The sequence below is a fragment of the Sinocyclocheilus grahami genome, unplaced genomic scaffold (assembly GCF_001515645.1).
Source record: "Sinocyclocheilus grahami isolate Dianchi unplaced genomic scaffold, SAMN03320097.WGS_v1.1 scaffold265.1, whole genome shotgun sequence".
Lineage (NCBI taxonomy): Eukaryota > Metazoa > Chordata > Actinopteri > Cypriniformes > Cyprinidae > Sinocyclocheilus > Sinocyclocheilus grahami.
Window position 1 is genome coordinate 23,347 of NW_015505444.1, and position 16,470 is coordinate 39,816.

At 38.2% G+C, this 16,470-nt stretch overlaps 2 protein-coding genes across 2 annotated transcripts in view; one reads left to right on the forward strand and one right to left on the reverse strand.

The window, feature by feature from the left end:
* The window catches only part of LOC107599401 (26S proteasome non-ATPase regulatory subunit 5-like), an 8,184-nt gene extending 1,409 nt beyond the window's left edge, over positions 1-6,775 (forward strand). The window contains exons 2-10 of the mRNA XM_016290981.1: positions 238-382; positions 2,366-2,479; positions 2,564-2,692; positions 2,771-2,880; positions 2,960-3,102; positions 3,661-3,852; positions 4,973-5,082; positions 5,165-5,305; positions 6,279-6,775. Of these exons, the coding sequence (XP_016146467.1) occupies positions 238-382; positions 2,366-2,479; positions 2,564-2,692; positions 2,771-2,880; positions 2,960-3,102; positions 3,661-3,852; positions 4,973-5,082; positions 5,165-5,305; positions 6,279-6,536 (1,342 nt within the window). The 3' untranslated portion in view covers positions 6,537-6,775. The remainder of the gene's footprint in view (positions 1-237; positions 383-2,365; positions 2,480-2,563; positions 2,693-2,770; positions 2,881-2,959; positions 3,103-3,660; positions 3,853-4,972; positions 5,083-5,164; positions 5,306-6,278) is intronic.
* Positions 6,776-9,170: 2,395 nt separating this feature from the next.
* The window catches only part of LOC107599385 (lipoxygenase homology domain-containing protein 1-like), a 28,666-nt gene continuing 21,366 nt past the window's right edge, over positions 9,171-16,470 (reverse strand). Inside the window, 15 exon segments of the mRNA XM_016290963.1 lie at positions 9,171-9,847; positions 10,151-10,306; positions 10,387-10,525; positions 11,330-11,500; positions 11,649-11,834; positions 11,945-12,122; positions 12,199-12,316; positions 12,835-12,962; positions 13,413-13,598; positions 13,708-13,913; positions 14,111-14,167; positions 14,562-14,682; positions 14,799-15,008; positions 15,113-15,264; positions 15,952-16,114. Coding sequence (XP_016146449.1) covers positions 9,367-9,847; positions 10,151-10,306; positions 10,387-10,525; positions 11,330-11,500; positions 11,649-11,834; positions 11,945-12,122; positions 12,199-12,316; positions 12,835-12,962; positions 13,413-13,598; positions 13,708-13,913; positions 14,111-14,167; positions 14,562-14,682; positions 14,799-15,008; positions 15,113-15,264; positions 15,952-16,114 — 2,652 coding nt within the window. The 3' untranslated portion in view covers positions 9,171-9,366.

The following is a 16,470-nucleotide window of genomic DNA, read 5'->3' on the forward strand; positions in this document are numbered from 1 at the left end:
TTTTTTTAACATTAAAGCATGTCAACATATTCTGATACACAAAATAATGATATTTAAAAAAGCATCATATGACCCCTTTAATGTGTTATAGGGCTGTGCACTTGCACATAAAAATGATATCTGTTATGCATAATGCATTAATTAGGTTCAGGAATATTCTTTTAAAAATTAAGTTGAAAAATAGAGAAAGGGTGGAAAGTGTCATGGAAAACTAAAATTGGACTGTTTTGGGTGCAGAGAGCAGATCGAGGTGTGTGTGGAAATCCTGAGTCGTGTTCTGCAGGCTTTAGAACCCATCCAGCTGGCTCAGAACTACAAGACGGCGCTCCAGAGTGGACTGAACCATCCGAACGACTCGGTCAAAGTGCTCACGCTCACACAGGTCAGTGCTGAAGGTGCACAACAGAGCGCAACAGTCTCCATCCACCTTTTCAGCAGCTTCGGATCCAGAAGTGTGTTTTTCCCAAAAGGATTTTTAAAAAGTCTTTGTTTGAAGAGTTAAAAGCCATGAACCAAACCAACCAGCTACGAGGAGAATCACAACATTACAAACTTTGATTTGAAGCAAAAAGGTATATGAAAAATGGACAAATGTACAAGACTTAATGGCTTTAATGAGGGAAAAAACCACAATCCCATGAAACATTGTGAATGAAATGAATATTCTAGACAAACATCAGTCTGGGTTTAGGGGTGGTCATAGAACAGAATCAGCCCTTTTAAGGGTTGTTAATGATCCTCTTCTGATTACGGATGCTGGAAATCATGCAGCACTAATCTTACTGGATCTGTCTGTAGCCTTTGACACCATCAATCACCGGATCCTTCGGTCTCGTTTAAAGCAGTTTGTTGGCATTCAGGGGAAGGTTTTAAAATGGTTTGCCTCTTCTTTGGAACATAGATACTTTTCAGTGAAGATTGGTAATTAGCCTATTTCTCAGCTTCAGCGCCTATTACCTGTGGGGTTCCACAAGGGTCCATTTTGGACCCAGTCCTGTTTTCATTGTACATGAAGCCAAATTGAAATTGAAAGCCAAAGTGAAACCAATCCAGACCAGTGACTTGGTAAAAGTTGTTCATGCTTAAATTTTCTCTCGTTTAGATTGTTGTAATGCTCTTTATGTTGGGACTTGTCAGACATACGTTGCTCGCTTACAGCTAGCAGCTTGGAAGTTAAATCTTCCTCAACTCTTAAGGCTTTTAAAGATCGTTTAAAGTCATATCTGTATTCTCTGCCTTTTTAGCATATTATTATATGGATGTTTTTATGTTTTGTTCTGCTATGTACAGCACTTTGGAGCTACTGTGTAGCCTGTAAGGTGCTATATAAATAAATTCTCTAATTGGTGATTGATTTCTCTCCAGAATCATTGGTAAGGTAGATTTTCATGAGGAATTCAGCCGTTAAGCATGATTATTTCTAAAATAAGTTGAAATAATGCAGGTTGATGGCTTCAACAAAAGCATATACCATCGATTAACAACCTCAGAGCTCATAATAACAGGTCTGTCTTTAAAAGCTTTATAAGTGATTGTTCAAAATCAATTCCCCTATGAAGAAAATGAATGGGTTTTTTTTACTTCCAAAGCCTGACTGTTGCGCACTATTGGTGGAGATTTCTTTACAGAATCATGGGTAATGTAGTTTCTCACCAGTCCTCAACTCTTAAGGCTTTTAAAGATCGTTTAAAGTCATATCTGTATTCTCTGCCTTTTTAGCATATTATTATATGGATGTTTTTATGTTTTGTCCTGCTGCTCTTTGATTTCTATTTGTAATGTACAGCACTTTGGAGCTACTGTGTAGCCTGTAAGGTGCTATATAAATAAATTCTCTAATTGGTAATTGATTTCTCTCCAGAATCATTGGTAAGGTAGATTTTCATGAGGAATTCAGCCGTTAAGCATGATTATTTCTCAAATAAGTTGAAATAATGCAGGCGGATGGCTTCAACAAAAGCATATACCATCGATTAACAACCTCAGAGCTCATAATAACAGGTCTGTCTTTAAAAGCTTTATAAGTGATTGTTCAAAACAAATTCCCCTATGAAGGAAAATGAATGGGTTTTTTTTTACTTCCAAAGCCTGACTGTTGCACACTATTGGTGGAGATTTCTTTACAGAATCATGGGTAATGTAGTTTCTCACCAGAAATTCCACCGTTAAACGCAATTATTTAAAAATACGTTGAAATAACAGAAATGCTGTTTATAAGCTATAGTTCAAAATCAATTCCCCTATGGGGAAAATAAATGGGATTTTTACTTCTGGAACCTGAATGGTGCACTCTATACAGGTTTATTCCAAGTAAGAGTTGATCTTTCGTGTCATCGATCCATCCGTTGTGTATCTCTGTTCACAGATGGGCCGTGTGGCTGGTCACGCTGAAGGAGTGTACCAGATGCTGAACAGTGCAGAGATCCTGTGTGATGTGATTGAGTGCATCAGCGTCGAGCGCATCGCTGTGGCCAAAGAGGTACCGAGACCCACACTGCACTGCTACATCACTGTTTTTCCTGCATGAGCTGCCTTTAATTTGGTTTGTTGTGTTTTTGGTCAGGCGATAGCTGCCCTCAGTAAACTTAGCAACACGAAGGCAGGGCTTGATGTTCTGTTTCACTCTGATTTGCTGAACAAGATGAAGGACGTAATGCTCACAAGTGACATCATCAGATACAGAGTTTATGAGGTTTGTGATCATTTGCGGATGGAAGGAATGAACTTTATGAGAGATTCGTGCTTAATCATGTCCGTTGTGTGTGTGCAGTTGATAGTGGAGGTGTCCACGGTGTCTCCAGTGTCTCTGGGCTACTGTGCCAACAGCGGTTTAATCTCACAGATGCTGGAGGAACTGACCGGAGACGATGTGTTGGTCAGGTAATGATCTCTCACACACTATCATCCAATATAAAACACATGTATGCTGGCAGATAAACTTATTTTCTTCTCTTCCCAGAGCAACTGCTATAGAGATGGTGACCAATCTGGCTCAGAGTCAACATGGCCGTCAGTATCTGGCGCAGCAAGGCATCATGGATAAAATCTCCAACATGATAATCGCTGCAGAATCCGACCCCTTCTCAAGCCTTTACCTGCCAGGTGAGTGTATGAATGTGATTCTCTGATCCAGACGCAGTAGAGTTTCCACAGCCATGAAAAACCTGGAAATATCAGGAAGTTTCATTTAATTTCCAGGTCTGGAAATCTTAAAAAGCCATGGAAGTCGTTTAATATGGGCTAAATTGTTTTTGTTCAGATTGCTGAAAATGTAATATAATTATTATTATTATTTATAAATAAATAAATCTGTATCCAGTAATCTTTGGAAATTAGAAATTAGAACAATCTCATAGAAGTTTAGTATAAATTGTTTATAACCACAGTGCTGAAAATGTTAATAATAATAATAATTATCTATCTATTTATAAGTCCTTATTCAGCAGTCATTTAAAATGTCATGGTAATTGTTGAATATATATATATTTAAATATCAATTGTTTATATTAGAATTGCTAAAAATGTAAATATCATTATTATTATTATTTCTTTTTTAAATCTCTATCCTTTTGAAATCCTTATATTATTGGAAATGTCAAATGGTTACATTGCTGTAAATGTAAATATTATTTTTCTTCTATGTTATTATTATTATTATAGGACTGGTGAAGTTCTTTGGCAGTCTGGCGATCATGGACAGTCCTCAGCAGGTCTGTGAGAAGTACCCAGTGTTCCTTGAGGTGGTCTTCTCCATGGCGATGAACCTTGACCCCACGCTGACTCCTGTTGCCCTGGATACGCTCGGAGTGCTCGGCAATACTGTGGAGGGTAAACAAGTTCTGCAGAAAACAGGTTTGTGAACACATCTGCACAATAGACCATTCAAAATGAGAGATGTTTATGATTCAGATCTGCTTTTAATAAAACCTGTTAGTTCAGTAGTTATGGCATGCAATAACACACAGTACAGCACAACAAGTGTAGTTTGATTTGCAGACATGTGTTTATAATTGAGCAATAATTTGTATATTTTCATAGAATTTAATAATTGTGTATATAATTGAATAATTTTATCATTTTTACACAAGAAATGCAATTTCAGGTTTACGTCAGTTGCTATCCGCAGTACAGTTTTGATTAATTATCTGTTGAACAAATAGCAGTTGAACTGCAAAGTTTGGGCCTTGTTATTAATTATTTAACCATACATTTTTATGTTAATTCTCTATATATAATTTACAGCATTATCTAAGAGAGAATTACGTTTGTATGTAAGCAAAAGTGACTCTAAAATATTCCAAAATGAGTCAAAATTGAATCAGTAATCCAGTTATAATTGGAAATGTGACTGTAATTATTCAATATGTAGTGTTTATATTTAAATTGCTGAACATTTTTATAATAATAACAATAAATATTATTGTCTAAAGCCCCGTTCACACCAAGAACGATATCTATAAAGATAACGATATTAGCGTCACACCAGCGAACGATATTGTCTGTTTATTCTAAGCGCACATGCGTCTGCCGCTTTAAATTCTTGAGCTCGTTACAGCAGGATGGACTCTGATTGGCTGTCAGTGTTTTATCGTTCATCATCGTTTTGAAAGTGATCACGATATCGTTCCTCTGTATCGTTATCGTTATAGCTGTGGTGTGAACTATGCTATTCTTTAATATTGAGAACAAGTTTTAGAACTATATCTTTATCGTTATCTTTATAGTTATCGTGCTTGGTCTGAACAGGCCTTAAGAGAGAATTACTTTCATATGTAAGCAAAAAGGACATTAAAACCAAAATATTCCCAAATGAATCAGAATTGAATCAACCCACATCAGAATCAGAATTGAATCAAATGAATAGCTTGCGAATCGGAATCTAACCGAACTGAATCAGTATACCTAGCCCTACTAGTTACAGGGATGCTTGACTTCGTTTTTGAGCTCTTTCTCACTCAGCTGTCTGTTACAGGAGAGAAGTTCACGTCCGTGCTGAAGAGAATCAGTAAAGTGGCCGCTGATGGAGCCACTGAACTCCGGGTCAGATGTTTGGAGGCTCTGGCTCAGCTCCTCACGTTGCCTGTGAGTGTGTGTCACTGTGTTTTCTCACAGGATTTGTGTTCAGATGGAGGTTTTTGCTGTGAGATGTCTGTGGTTTGTGTAGGTGGAGCAGCAGACGGATGACCTGTTACTGTTGACCGAGTCGTGGTTTAACTGTCTGAGCTCTCAGCCCATGCTGATGATCCGAAACATAAGCACCCAGCCCTTCCCAGAGCTCCACTGCAGCGCGCTACGAATCTTCACTGTAAGAGAGCGAGTGTGTGTGTTTAGGTGTGTTCAACTTGACGTGGTGCTGCGCAGACTGATCAATGCAGTGCATGCCAGTTAGAAATTTTGTCCGACTTGAAATAGTGACGTACGTCATTAAAGCATCACGAGAGCAATTCGAGAGCAGGCGGCTGGCTTCTTCTGCGCAGCTTCTCTCAAGCTGGTTCACAATTGGCAGATTCACCAATGACACGTTTTGTGTTTCTTTTGATACCTTTAGTTGCTCTAATGCTCACAAATCCATGTTTTATAACAGTAAAATCTCTTTTCATGTAGTCTTAATGTTGTATTGTGACACGTTTATCAATTTAAATAGTAAAGGCTTATGTTGAACTTTATTTTACATAAAGTATTAAATGAAAAACATCTAACTTGACCAGTCTGTTTTCGACGGAAGCTTATTTCTGCCACGGAATAAAAAATAAAAAGCCAATTGCAACTTTTTATCTCACAATTCTACATTTTTCTCACAATTCTGAGTTTATATATCTCACCTTTTTCCTCGCAGTTTTTTTCTCATCACAGTTCTGACTTTTTCTCGCAATTCTAACTTTTTATTTGCAATTTTATCTTTTTTTCCCCACAATTCAGCCTTTTTCCCTCACAATTCTGAGTTTAAATCTGACTTATCTCACAATTCTGTTTTATCACTTTTTTTCCCCTCACATTTCTGAGTTTATATCTCACAATTCAGACTTTTCTCGGGGGGAAAAGTCAGAATTGCGAGAAAAAAAAGTCAGAATTGAGACTTTTAAAAAGTCACAATCAACTTTTCTTTTTTTAATTACATGGCAGAAATAATCTTCCTTCATTTTCAACTCCTCCCCCAACTGCAAGTGGCAAATCTTACCAATTTGTTAAATCCAGCTGAAGTTGAACAACCTTTTGTGTGTGTGTGTGTTCTCTTTAAATGCATGTGTAAGTTGTTTTCTCTGCTGGTTTGGGTCCAGGCCGTTGGCCGTCAGCCGTGGGCTCAGCAGCTGATGATGGACACTCCTGGATTCCTGGAGTGGGTGATGGATCGCTCAGTGGGGACTGGAAAAGAAGTAAAGGATTGTAAGTTTGAGCTGGTGGGGGCGCTTCTGAGCTCCTCCAGCGCTCAGGAGATATTTGGAGCACACAATTACTTAAAGCTGAAGACCTACCTGAACGAGGGACCCTATTACATCAATGCTGTGTCTTCAGTCATCACAGAGGGAGCCGACTGACATACACATTTATACTTCAGTAAGAGTTTGAGTTTTTTCTACTGTCAGAGGTTTGCTTTTCTGTCGAGTGCAGATCAAATGTGACCAAAAGCTCTTTAGACAGTTTTCAGCACTTAAACACACACAGATCTGTCTCTCTAGAGAGCTTCAAATGTTTATACTTCCAGGTGTTGATGCACTATAATGAATTTGGGTCTGTTTCTATCTTATTGTGCCATTAAAAAGTACATTTGAGTGGTCTATTGCTGATTTTTTATATGTACACTACCATTCAAATGTTTGGAGTCAGTAATATTTTTATATACTATTATTCAGCAAAGCTGGATTAAATTCAGTAAAAATGACTTTTATAATGTTACAAAATATTTCCGTTTCAAATAATTGCTGGGGTTTTTTTTTTATTCTATTCATCAAAATCCTGAACAAAATATATCCGTTTCCATAAAAATATGAAGCAGCATAATTGTTTTCAACATTGATAATCAGAAATGTTTCTTGAGCAGCAAATCAGCATATTAGAATGATTTCTGAAGATCATGTGACACTGAAGACTGGAGTAATGATGCTGAAAATTCAGCTTTGATCACGGGAATAAATTGCATTTTAACATATATTCAAATAGAAAACAGTTATTTTAAATTGCAATGATATTTCACAACATTATGTTTTTGCTGTATTGCTGATCAAATAAATGCAGTCTTGGTGAGCAGAAGAGACTTCTTTCAAAAACATGAAAAAATCTCAAAATATGAGTGGTTTGCCTGTGCAACTTGCTCCTACAATGCTGCGTTTCACACGCTGACCCAAGTCAAAAGAACTAACCATCCTCCAGATGCAAAGTGCAGGTCTGATCGCTATGAAATTAAATAGAACAACTCGTTTCAAAAAGACACATGGTTTGAGGAACCATTCATGTGCATTTTGGACTCCAATATGATGTATGTGCTTGCCATGGCCAACCATTCAATCTAGAAGGTGGCAATATTGAGTTATTAATGAAGTGATGAAACTAGCTCCAATGTTAAAGAATCATCATCTATCCACCAAGACTAGTTGACAAATATTAAAAGACGGTCAACAGTGAAGCAGTGGATTCAGGGTTGAGTTTTACTGCACAAACCATTGCACACACATGCACTTCTTACAGCCTCACAGAGGTAACAATATGTACAAAATATTAACGTTAAAAATACAAACAAAAATGTATTCTTTCACACATCCATCAAATCATACTGAGTCTTTAGAGGCACACTGGTGATGTACAGGGAGGTGGCACTCTGGAAGATGGGAGAAAGACTGGACTGTTCCATTTCAACGGTTTCCAAAAGTTTTCTGAATGATTAGACGCGAGTCTCAAACAGGCTGGACGTTCATGAAACCAAAATCCTGCCATTACTGAGTGATGCATGTGGTCTGAATGCAGAGTGCATTTGATTGGCCAGTTAAAAACAAAGACGTAAACTCAGTAACTCCTTCAACCACTCTTTCATTCACCTGTTAAAATTGTTCTTGAGATGACAAAAAAATCAGCTGCCATTCACTTCAGTGGAAAAAAACTCAAACCGAATATCAGTATTACCGTGTTCTCAATATCTATCTTAAGGACAGTCAGTTGTAATAAACCCCTGCATCATATTGGCAAAATTTCACATGCAAAAAAGGTCTATTGTTTATTGTCAATAGTGTAGCGATGCATTAAGTCACTTTCAAATTGCGGTGAATCCATGTGACCAACTTGAACCAGTTACGAAATGAGCGTGGAGAAATCAGATCTTGTGAATTCCGATTGAAATGACTGGATTTCTCCTGCGAAAATTCATCAAACAACAGTAAATGCAACTGCACCTTTTACTTAAAGGGATAGTTCACCCAAAAATGAAAATTCTCTCATCATTTACTCACCCTCATGTCGTTCCAAACCCGTACGAGTTTTTTTCTCATGTTGAACACAAAAGAAGATATTTTGAAGAATGCTAGAAACCAAACTGTTGCTGGCAGCCATTGACTTCCATATTATGGAAAAAAACAAATACTATTAGAAGTCAATGGCTACCGTCAACTGTTTGGTTGCCAACATTCTTCAAAATCTTCTTATAGGTGATAACTCATATAGGTGTGGTCATATTTAACATTGTTCGGACGATTTCTGTGGTCGAAATCCAGTAATCTCAATAGGAATTCACGCGACTGTGAATTTCATGTGCGGGCAAATGATTTACAAGATTTCGAGTTTTCACATGTTCCAGTTCATGCTTCATGCATCTTTTCACTATTGACAAGACGCTGGTCTTTTTTCTCTGCAAAATTTCACAACTTTTTTAGCGACGAAAAAGCAAAAACAATAAGGGATCTCAATGAAATTTCATTGCAATTTAACCCATTAGGGACAAAAAGAATTGCAAAAGTCCAAGAATTCAGACTTCAAGTTGGTAGTCTTTTGCAGAAGGAATAAGACGTTGAATGAAACGCAAGTATAGCTCAAAACCATCCACTCAGTCATGGTTTACTTATAGCTGAACATTAAACTGTGGCTGGAAAAGTATTTTAACATCAAAAAGGTTACCTCACCCAAAAATGAACATCCAAACCTGTATGGCTTTCTTTCTTCTGCTAAACACAAAAAAATATATTTTGAACAATGTTTGGGTCCAAACAACATTGGAATCCATTGACTGTCACAGTATGGAGATCTTCTTATGTGTTTCAAAGTCATGCAAGTTTGGAACAACATTAGTGTGAGTAAATAACCAAAGGATCGTTGATACGAGCACGTCGTGTAATGAATATTCACTAGTAATACTGACCGAACCATTGGCTGGTTGAATAAATGTCAATACTTTGGATAGATCACACGCTTTATCTTCCCGTCCGCTTTGTTTTTGTCCAGCCATTTCCCACAAATGAAGATCGTGGTCACAGCGTTGGCCGTGTTTGTAATCTCGATCCTGCTCAGGAGCCACCCGGGACTGAGTCCGGAGTTATCGTGTTCCACGTGCATGCGGAGCAGATCGCCCAGGTCCAGCAGTTCTAGAATAAACCGGTTTGTCTGGCCGCGCTCAAATAGGTTCTGGAACTTCTTGGTAAGCTGCCTCTGACCGGAGTCGCCGTTGGAGCCGAAGATGGTGATGAAGACGTTGGCGTCAGTGCCTGCGCCCTTGTCGTCGCCCGTGATAACAATGAGCTCGTATTTTACAGGTACGAGGCTTTGGGCCTTGCTGGTGAAGCTCTCGATGAACTTGCTGCACTCGAAGGTCTGGAACTCGTCCCGTTTTGAGGAAAGAGGGATGGCGGTGTCACAACGGAAAATATACCTGAGTGAAATAGGACAGATTATGGATTGTACAGAACATGCATTTACTAGCCTCAGTAGTCCAGATCCTGAGGTTTAAACCATTATTTAACACTGGTAGTTGCTGTTAGCCGTTGACTTCCATTGTATTTTTTACAAGACAATGGCTACCAGCAACTGTTTGGTTACCAACATTCTTCAAAATATCTTCTTTTGTGTTCAACAGAAGAAAGAAGTTCATACAGGTTTGGAAAAACTTGGTGAGTAAATGAAGCCAATTTTCATTTTGAGGTGAACTATCCCTTTAAAGTCAATGGTCACTCACTTATTGCCCAGCTCCTTCTCCGTGACAACAACCTCTTCCGCAAACCAGGAGGCTTCAGCTTTAACTTTCTTGCCATCTTTAGGGATGTGTCCCAGACAGATGCTTGCGATGTCTCCCAGCTCCTTGGAGGAGAACTCAAAGCGGTCCGAAGCGCCTCTGAAATCACACATGCAGCAGCATAATGCATGTTAACCAATGAAAAATGAAAACCAGCAGAGAAACGAATGTACACCTACCGTAAAAAACGCTTCTTTTTAGTCGAGTTCTCCATCATAAACTCTTTGGAACGTCCTTTCTTCCCTTCTAAAACGATCCAGGCGTTTTCTTTGGTTTCAGCATCATCTGCATCTGCTGTCGTGACCAGGATCTCATATTCTGTATTAGACAAAACACATGGCGTTATATCAAATCTAATATATAGAATTTCAAATTTACATAATTAAGTAAATAATACAAATAATTAAGATATTTAAATGTTTTTGCAAGCCTCTTGCGCTCACCAAGGCTGCATTTAATTGTTTAAAAACACAATAAAAAATTTTATATTGTGAAATATTATTACAATTTAAAATAACTTTTTGCTATTGTAATATATTTTAAAATGTAATTTATTCCTTTGATGGCAAAGCTGAATTTTCAGCAGCCGTTACTCCAGTGTCATTAATTCATAATTAAATAATCATTCTAATTAATAAAGGTTTTTATTATTATAAATGTTAAAAACAGCTTCTTAATCTTACATTTATATATTTTTATCAATTTTATTATTTGTATATATGTATACATATATATATACAAATATGCATACATACACGAATATGTACGTATGTCAACATTTACAATTAACTAATTCAACAATGAACTCATTTTAATTTCATTTTCAATACATGTTCCTGATCTTTTAGAGTTTGATTGATCTGTGCATGTTATTTCAAAGAAATAATGTCCATTAAATAATGTAATTTCCCTCAATGTCATCCAGAGACACTTCTCCATGCATTCAGTTTGTGTTTAATATTCGGTTTCACTTGGAAATATGCCACATTATGGATGCAAAATGGGTTACCCATGGGACAGTTAATCAATGACTAATTGTTATGAAGTCCAATGGAATTCTGTGAATTGAACTGTTTTTATTCATCTCCATTTGTGAGTGTGTATAAACGCATTATGTCTCACTGGTTTTTTCATCGAAATCCACTGCATCGTTGTTGGCACACGCCAGCTCTCTCATTATCTGTCCATCACCCTCGTTCTTGGCGAGCCAGCGATCACACTGGAAACGAAACTTCTTCTCCAAGATGTCATCGTGCACGTCCACATACTCCAGGTGCCAACCAGCAGCAAGAACTGTCAACACACACACACACACACACACACACACTTGTTTTGAGCATATAAACATACACAGTTTTTAGGTCATACACAGACCTACCCTGAGTTTAACTGGCTAATATGCTCATCACTAGTGTTGCTCTGAGCGCTCTGATTGGCTCACCTGAGTTGTCGTGCCAAATGCGCACTTTGGAGAGCTCGCCCAAGCTGAGGATGTCAGAGAAACGGAAAGTGTCCATCTGTTTGCGCTCAAACTTGTTGGTGTTGTTGCTTTCTTTCAGAGTCAGTGTTCCAGTGTCACCGTTCTCACCAAAAATAATCATCCACAGGTTAGCATCGGTTCCAGCCGCTAAAAAGCAACCAATCATAGGTTACAATCTGCTGTATCTGTGACCACAAACACAATCAATCGAAGAAGTGTTTTGAGGTAGTTATAGACAGTTACAAGGAAGCGCGCACCAGTTACATCGCTGGTCTTCACAGAAACGGTGTAGGTGGTGAGCTCCACCATTTCCTCGTCATTTATCACGGCAGGCATCTCGCAGAGGAGCGTTCGCTTGGGCCCGTATGAGCGAGACAGCCATTCCTCGTACGTAAATAATGCCACTTCATCCGTCTGCAGGTTATGCAGTTCAATCTACATACATACACACATTAATATGTTTAAAGGCTTGGGAGGTTACAGTATACGTATGTCACTTCCTCTTACAAACCTTATCCAGGAACCAGTCGGGTCTGCTTCCAGAACCATCTATACGCACTCTCATCTTTCTCAAAGAAGCGATATCCTCAATCTCCAGATTGAATGTGTCTTTCTGCCCTCGTTCAAACCTACACACATAAAACACACACAAATGAGATCATTTTAACATGTTTCTATGCATAATATGTTTTAAGAGACTGTGGTCACATGTAACCAGGTTGGTTATAAAACCATAAAAAATGTTGTAACTTGAAAATTATTTTATTTCACCTATTTTCATTTAGATGTAATACTTGTACTGAGGTACTAAAATGACTAAAACTAAATTAATTAAAAAAATTCTAAAAACTAGACATTTAAAAAATGAATAAAAATAAACACAACAAAATTACTAAAACTGACTAAAATTAAAGTGAGAACAAAAATATAAAAATAAAGTCGAATTCAAAATATTAACAAAAACTATAGTAGTACATCAATGTCTATAAAACAACACTGCAGGTAACCGGTTTGCTAAGTTACATTCTAATTTAATTTGTTTCCCCCCTAAAATCTTACATTTTTCAAACCAATATTTTAAAAAATAAGCTGCATGAAAACATTAAATTTATCTTGCAATAATGAGCATCTTTGTGTGTGTGTGTACCTGTCCTCTAATTTTGGCAGCAGCATTTCCTCTGACGTGCCGTAGACTCCAAACACAGTCATGTAGATCTGTGTGTCTGTACCTGCGTGCTGGACATCTCCTGTTATCACCGTCACCTCATAGATCACCTAGGAGAAAAACATCTTTCATGAAGTACACTTTCTGTAGTATATAGCAGCAAATCAGCATATTAGAATGATTTCTGAAGGATCATGTGACACTGAAGACTGGAGTAATGATGCTGAAAACGAAGTTTTGCAACACAGGAATAAATGACATCTTAAAATATTTTCAAATAGAAAATAGCTACTTTAAATTGTAATAATATTTCACAATATTACTGTTTTTACTGTATTTTCGATCAAATAAATGCAGCCTTGGTGAGTAGAATAGATTTTTTTCAAAAATATTTAAAAAAATCATACCAACCCTAAACTTTTGAACAGTAGTGTATACTGTAAAAAAAATGATAGATAGATATAATGTTTAATAAAGTTCACCTATAGAATAAACAAATCTACACAAATCTAACATGAGCTATTAATATTTTTAAGGTAGAAGGAAATGAAATGGTGTACCTTCTGTGGGATATTAACAGTTTCTGCATCCTGCACATCTAGGAAGCGGGCGGTGAGACCGTCTCCTCTGTCTTTGGCCAACCAGCATTTACATGGAAACAGGTAGCGCACTGCTTTAGTCGGCACCTCGACAGTCAACTCCTCCACTAACCAGCAGCTCTCTGGAGTCGCCCCATCATGACCCAACTACACACAACACAAACCAGCAATCTGACATCTTACCGTATCTATACATACTGTACATCAAGCTTATGAAATGAAAAACTACAGAATCTGTGAGTGCGCTTTCCCTTACTTCCACTTTCTTGATGTCGCCAACATCAGTTCCGAAACAGGTAAAGTAATCCAAGGATCCAGGCATGAATCCGTTTTTCCCATCCAAGTCGAGCCAGAGGTGTTCTGTCTTCTTGTTCTTCTTTCCTATGATGATGACATACACTCGGCTACTCGTCCCAGCATCCCGATCCAACCCCGTCGTCACCGAGAAGTGGTAGGGAATTACTACACACACACACAACATTTAATTTCTTCCCTCATATTAAATTCCACTAGAAAATAGTTTACTCATGCAAAAACGTTCACAAAGCAAGGGTATCGTGGGTGGTTGCCAGGCCTTTAAATTAAATTAAATTAAATAAAAAAATGGAGGTGTTCTGTCTTCTTGTTCTTCTTTCCTATGATGATGACATACACTCGGCTACTCGTCCCAGCATCCCGATCCAACCCCGTCGTCACCGAGAAGTGGTAGGGAATTACTACACACACACACAACATTTAATTTCTTCCCTCATATTAAATTCCACTAGAAAATAGTTTACTCATGCAAAAACGTTCACAATGCAAGGGTATCGTGGGTGGTTGCCAGGCCTTTAAATTAAATTAAATTAAATAAAAAAATTATTTATCCAAAACTTATTGTCAATTATAAAATGATATGTAAATAAATAACATTTTGAAATATATACATAATTTTGAAAAAAAAAAAGTTAATGTTAACAAATGAGACCTTATTGTAAAGTGTTAGCATATAATTTGTAATGAAAATATTCTAGTAAATCATATAAAAATCCAAAATAGAACAATTGATAGTCTCAGACCTTTGAAGCCCACTGTATGTTGTGGAGTGGGACTCTATATGCTTATACATACATGATCCTTCATCGTCTTCTTTTTCTGAATGTCGCTTCTTGTTTTTCTTGTTCATGTTGCTGTCCAGATTTGTCACTTTTTTAATTGGACAGAAGGCTGTCTCTCGCTCTCCCTCATACCCCTACACACATATACACACAGTATATACATCTGGATGTGCTCTGGACTAGTCTGTAATGCTGTAACATTGTTAACGCATGCATGCACGGGTGCACGCATGCACACATGCAGGCAGACCTTAACATAGAACACCCTGTCGATCCGTTTGTCCTCCTTCTTTCTCGAAAGCCATCGTTCACACAAAAACAAAAACACTTCCTCCGTATCTTGGTCCACCACTTCCACCTGGTCCAGATACCAATCAGCACTCAGCATGCTGTTGTCATGGCGAACTCGGATCTTGAACACCTGGCCCAGATCCACAGCCTCCAGAGTGAATGTGTCCACCTGACCAATCAGAAGCAATCATTGTCAGCAGCCAATCAGAGGGCAAGTTCACAACTGTTGAAAAGTCTGGGGTCAGTAATACTTTTATTATTTATGTGTCTCACCGATCCTCTCTCAAACTTGTTGCTGTTCTCAGACTTGCTGAGTTTACGCTCTCCAGTATCGCCCATGTCTCCGTAAAGAGTGATGAACACGTTGGCATCGGTTCCCGCGCCATACACGTCCCCGGTGGTCACCGCCATTGTATACGTGTGTACTGCAACACACACATATATGCAACAGTCTTCCTGTTGCTCAAATAGTAGAGCATTGTGCTTGCAACACCAAGGTCATGGGTTCGATTCCCAGGTGATGAATGAATTAAAAAATGTATAGTTTGAATGCAGTCATTTTGCATAAAACCAGTTCTGTCATGATAACTCTCGGAGGGATTGGCATGGTAATGTGCATGACAATGTTAATGTATTTGGTCTTGGCGGAATAGATCTGCTACGCTGCTGCTGCTGCAGCAGCAGAGCAAGTACCGAGACTTGCTACTGCCAATACATCCACAACATGCTGCTGTGAGCATGTAAGAAATATTGCTGCTGCAAATATAACATACAGTACATGAAATAACCCCCATATAGCATACTTGAATCATCTCGTAGCAGATCTATACAGGTGGAGCTGGGGAAGGTGTAGGGTTTCTGAAGCAAGCTGCAACTGCTACTGCCAGCACTAATCATATATTTGAATGTTGAGCAGCGAGCTCATTGGCTACCGATACAGGAGAGAACCAATCAGCTGTGCCATGTGATAATGATGTCATTAGGTCAGATTGAGTTAGGCCTATCGGAATGCGCCATCTAGAGTTTCATGCCAGAACTCTGTATGTGTCTGCTGAATGCATAAATATAATACATCTAGGCGATTCTAAATAAAAAACTGTCCACACACTTACTCTCCAGCGCGTCGTCCACCTCTGTCTCGATGACTTTGAGGGTTCCGTCTCGTGAAAGTTTCTCCACGATGATGTCAGACGGCACCAGCTCTCGAATGGTCTCGCCGTCCTCCTCCGAGCGAGCTAACCATCCCTCACAAGGGAATATCGCCGTCTCAGAGCCCTGCATGTGCACACACATTTTTGAGTCTTGGCACATTGAATATTAGTCCTTTACATTTTATTAGAGGAAATTAGCTGAATAATACTATGAAGTGTTTATTCAAAGGTTAAATGTGTAGTTATTTCAATGCTATAATATTTTTTACTACACTTGCTCATAATGCAACCCTAAGTAGGTTGACATGAAAATTCTGTTTAAGGTTAGACTTGTTATCGGACTCAACCAATGGCATGAGTTTAGGACTACATGTCTAGTAGTAAACTGACCAGCTTGGTCAGAAAATGGGATAGAGGAGGCTAGTTTTAAATTTCAGTAAAATAATCATCCAATTCATGAAATAATCATCAGAAATACAT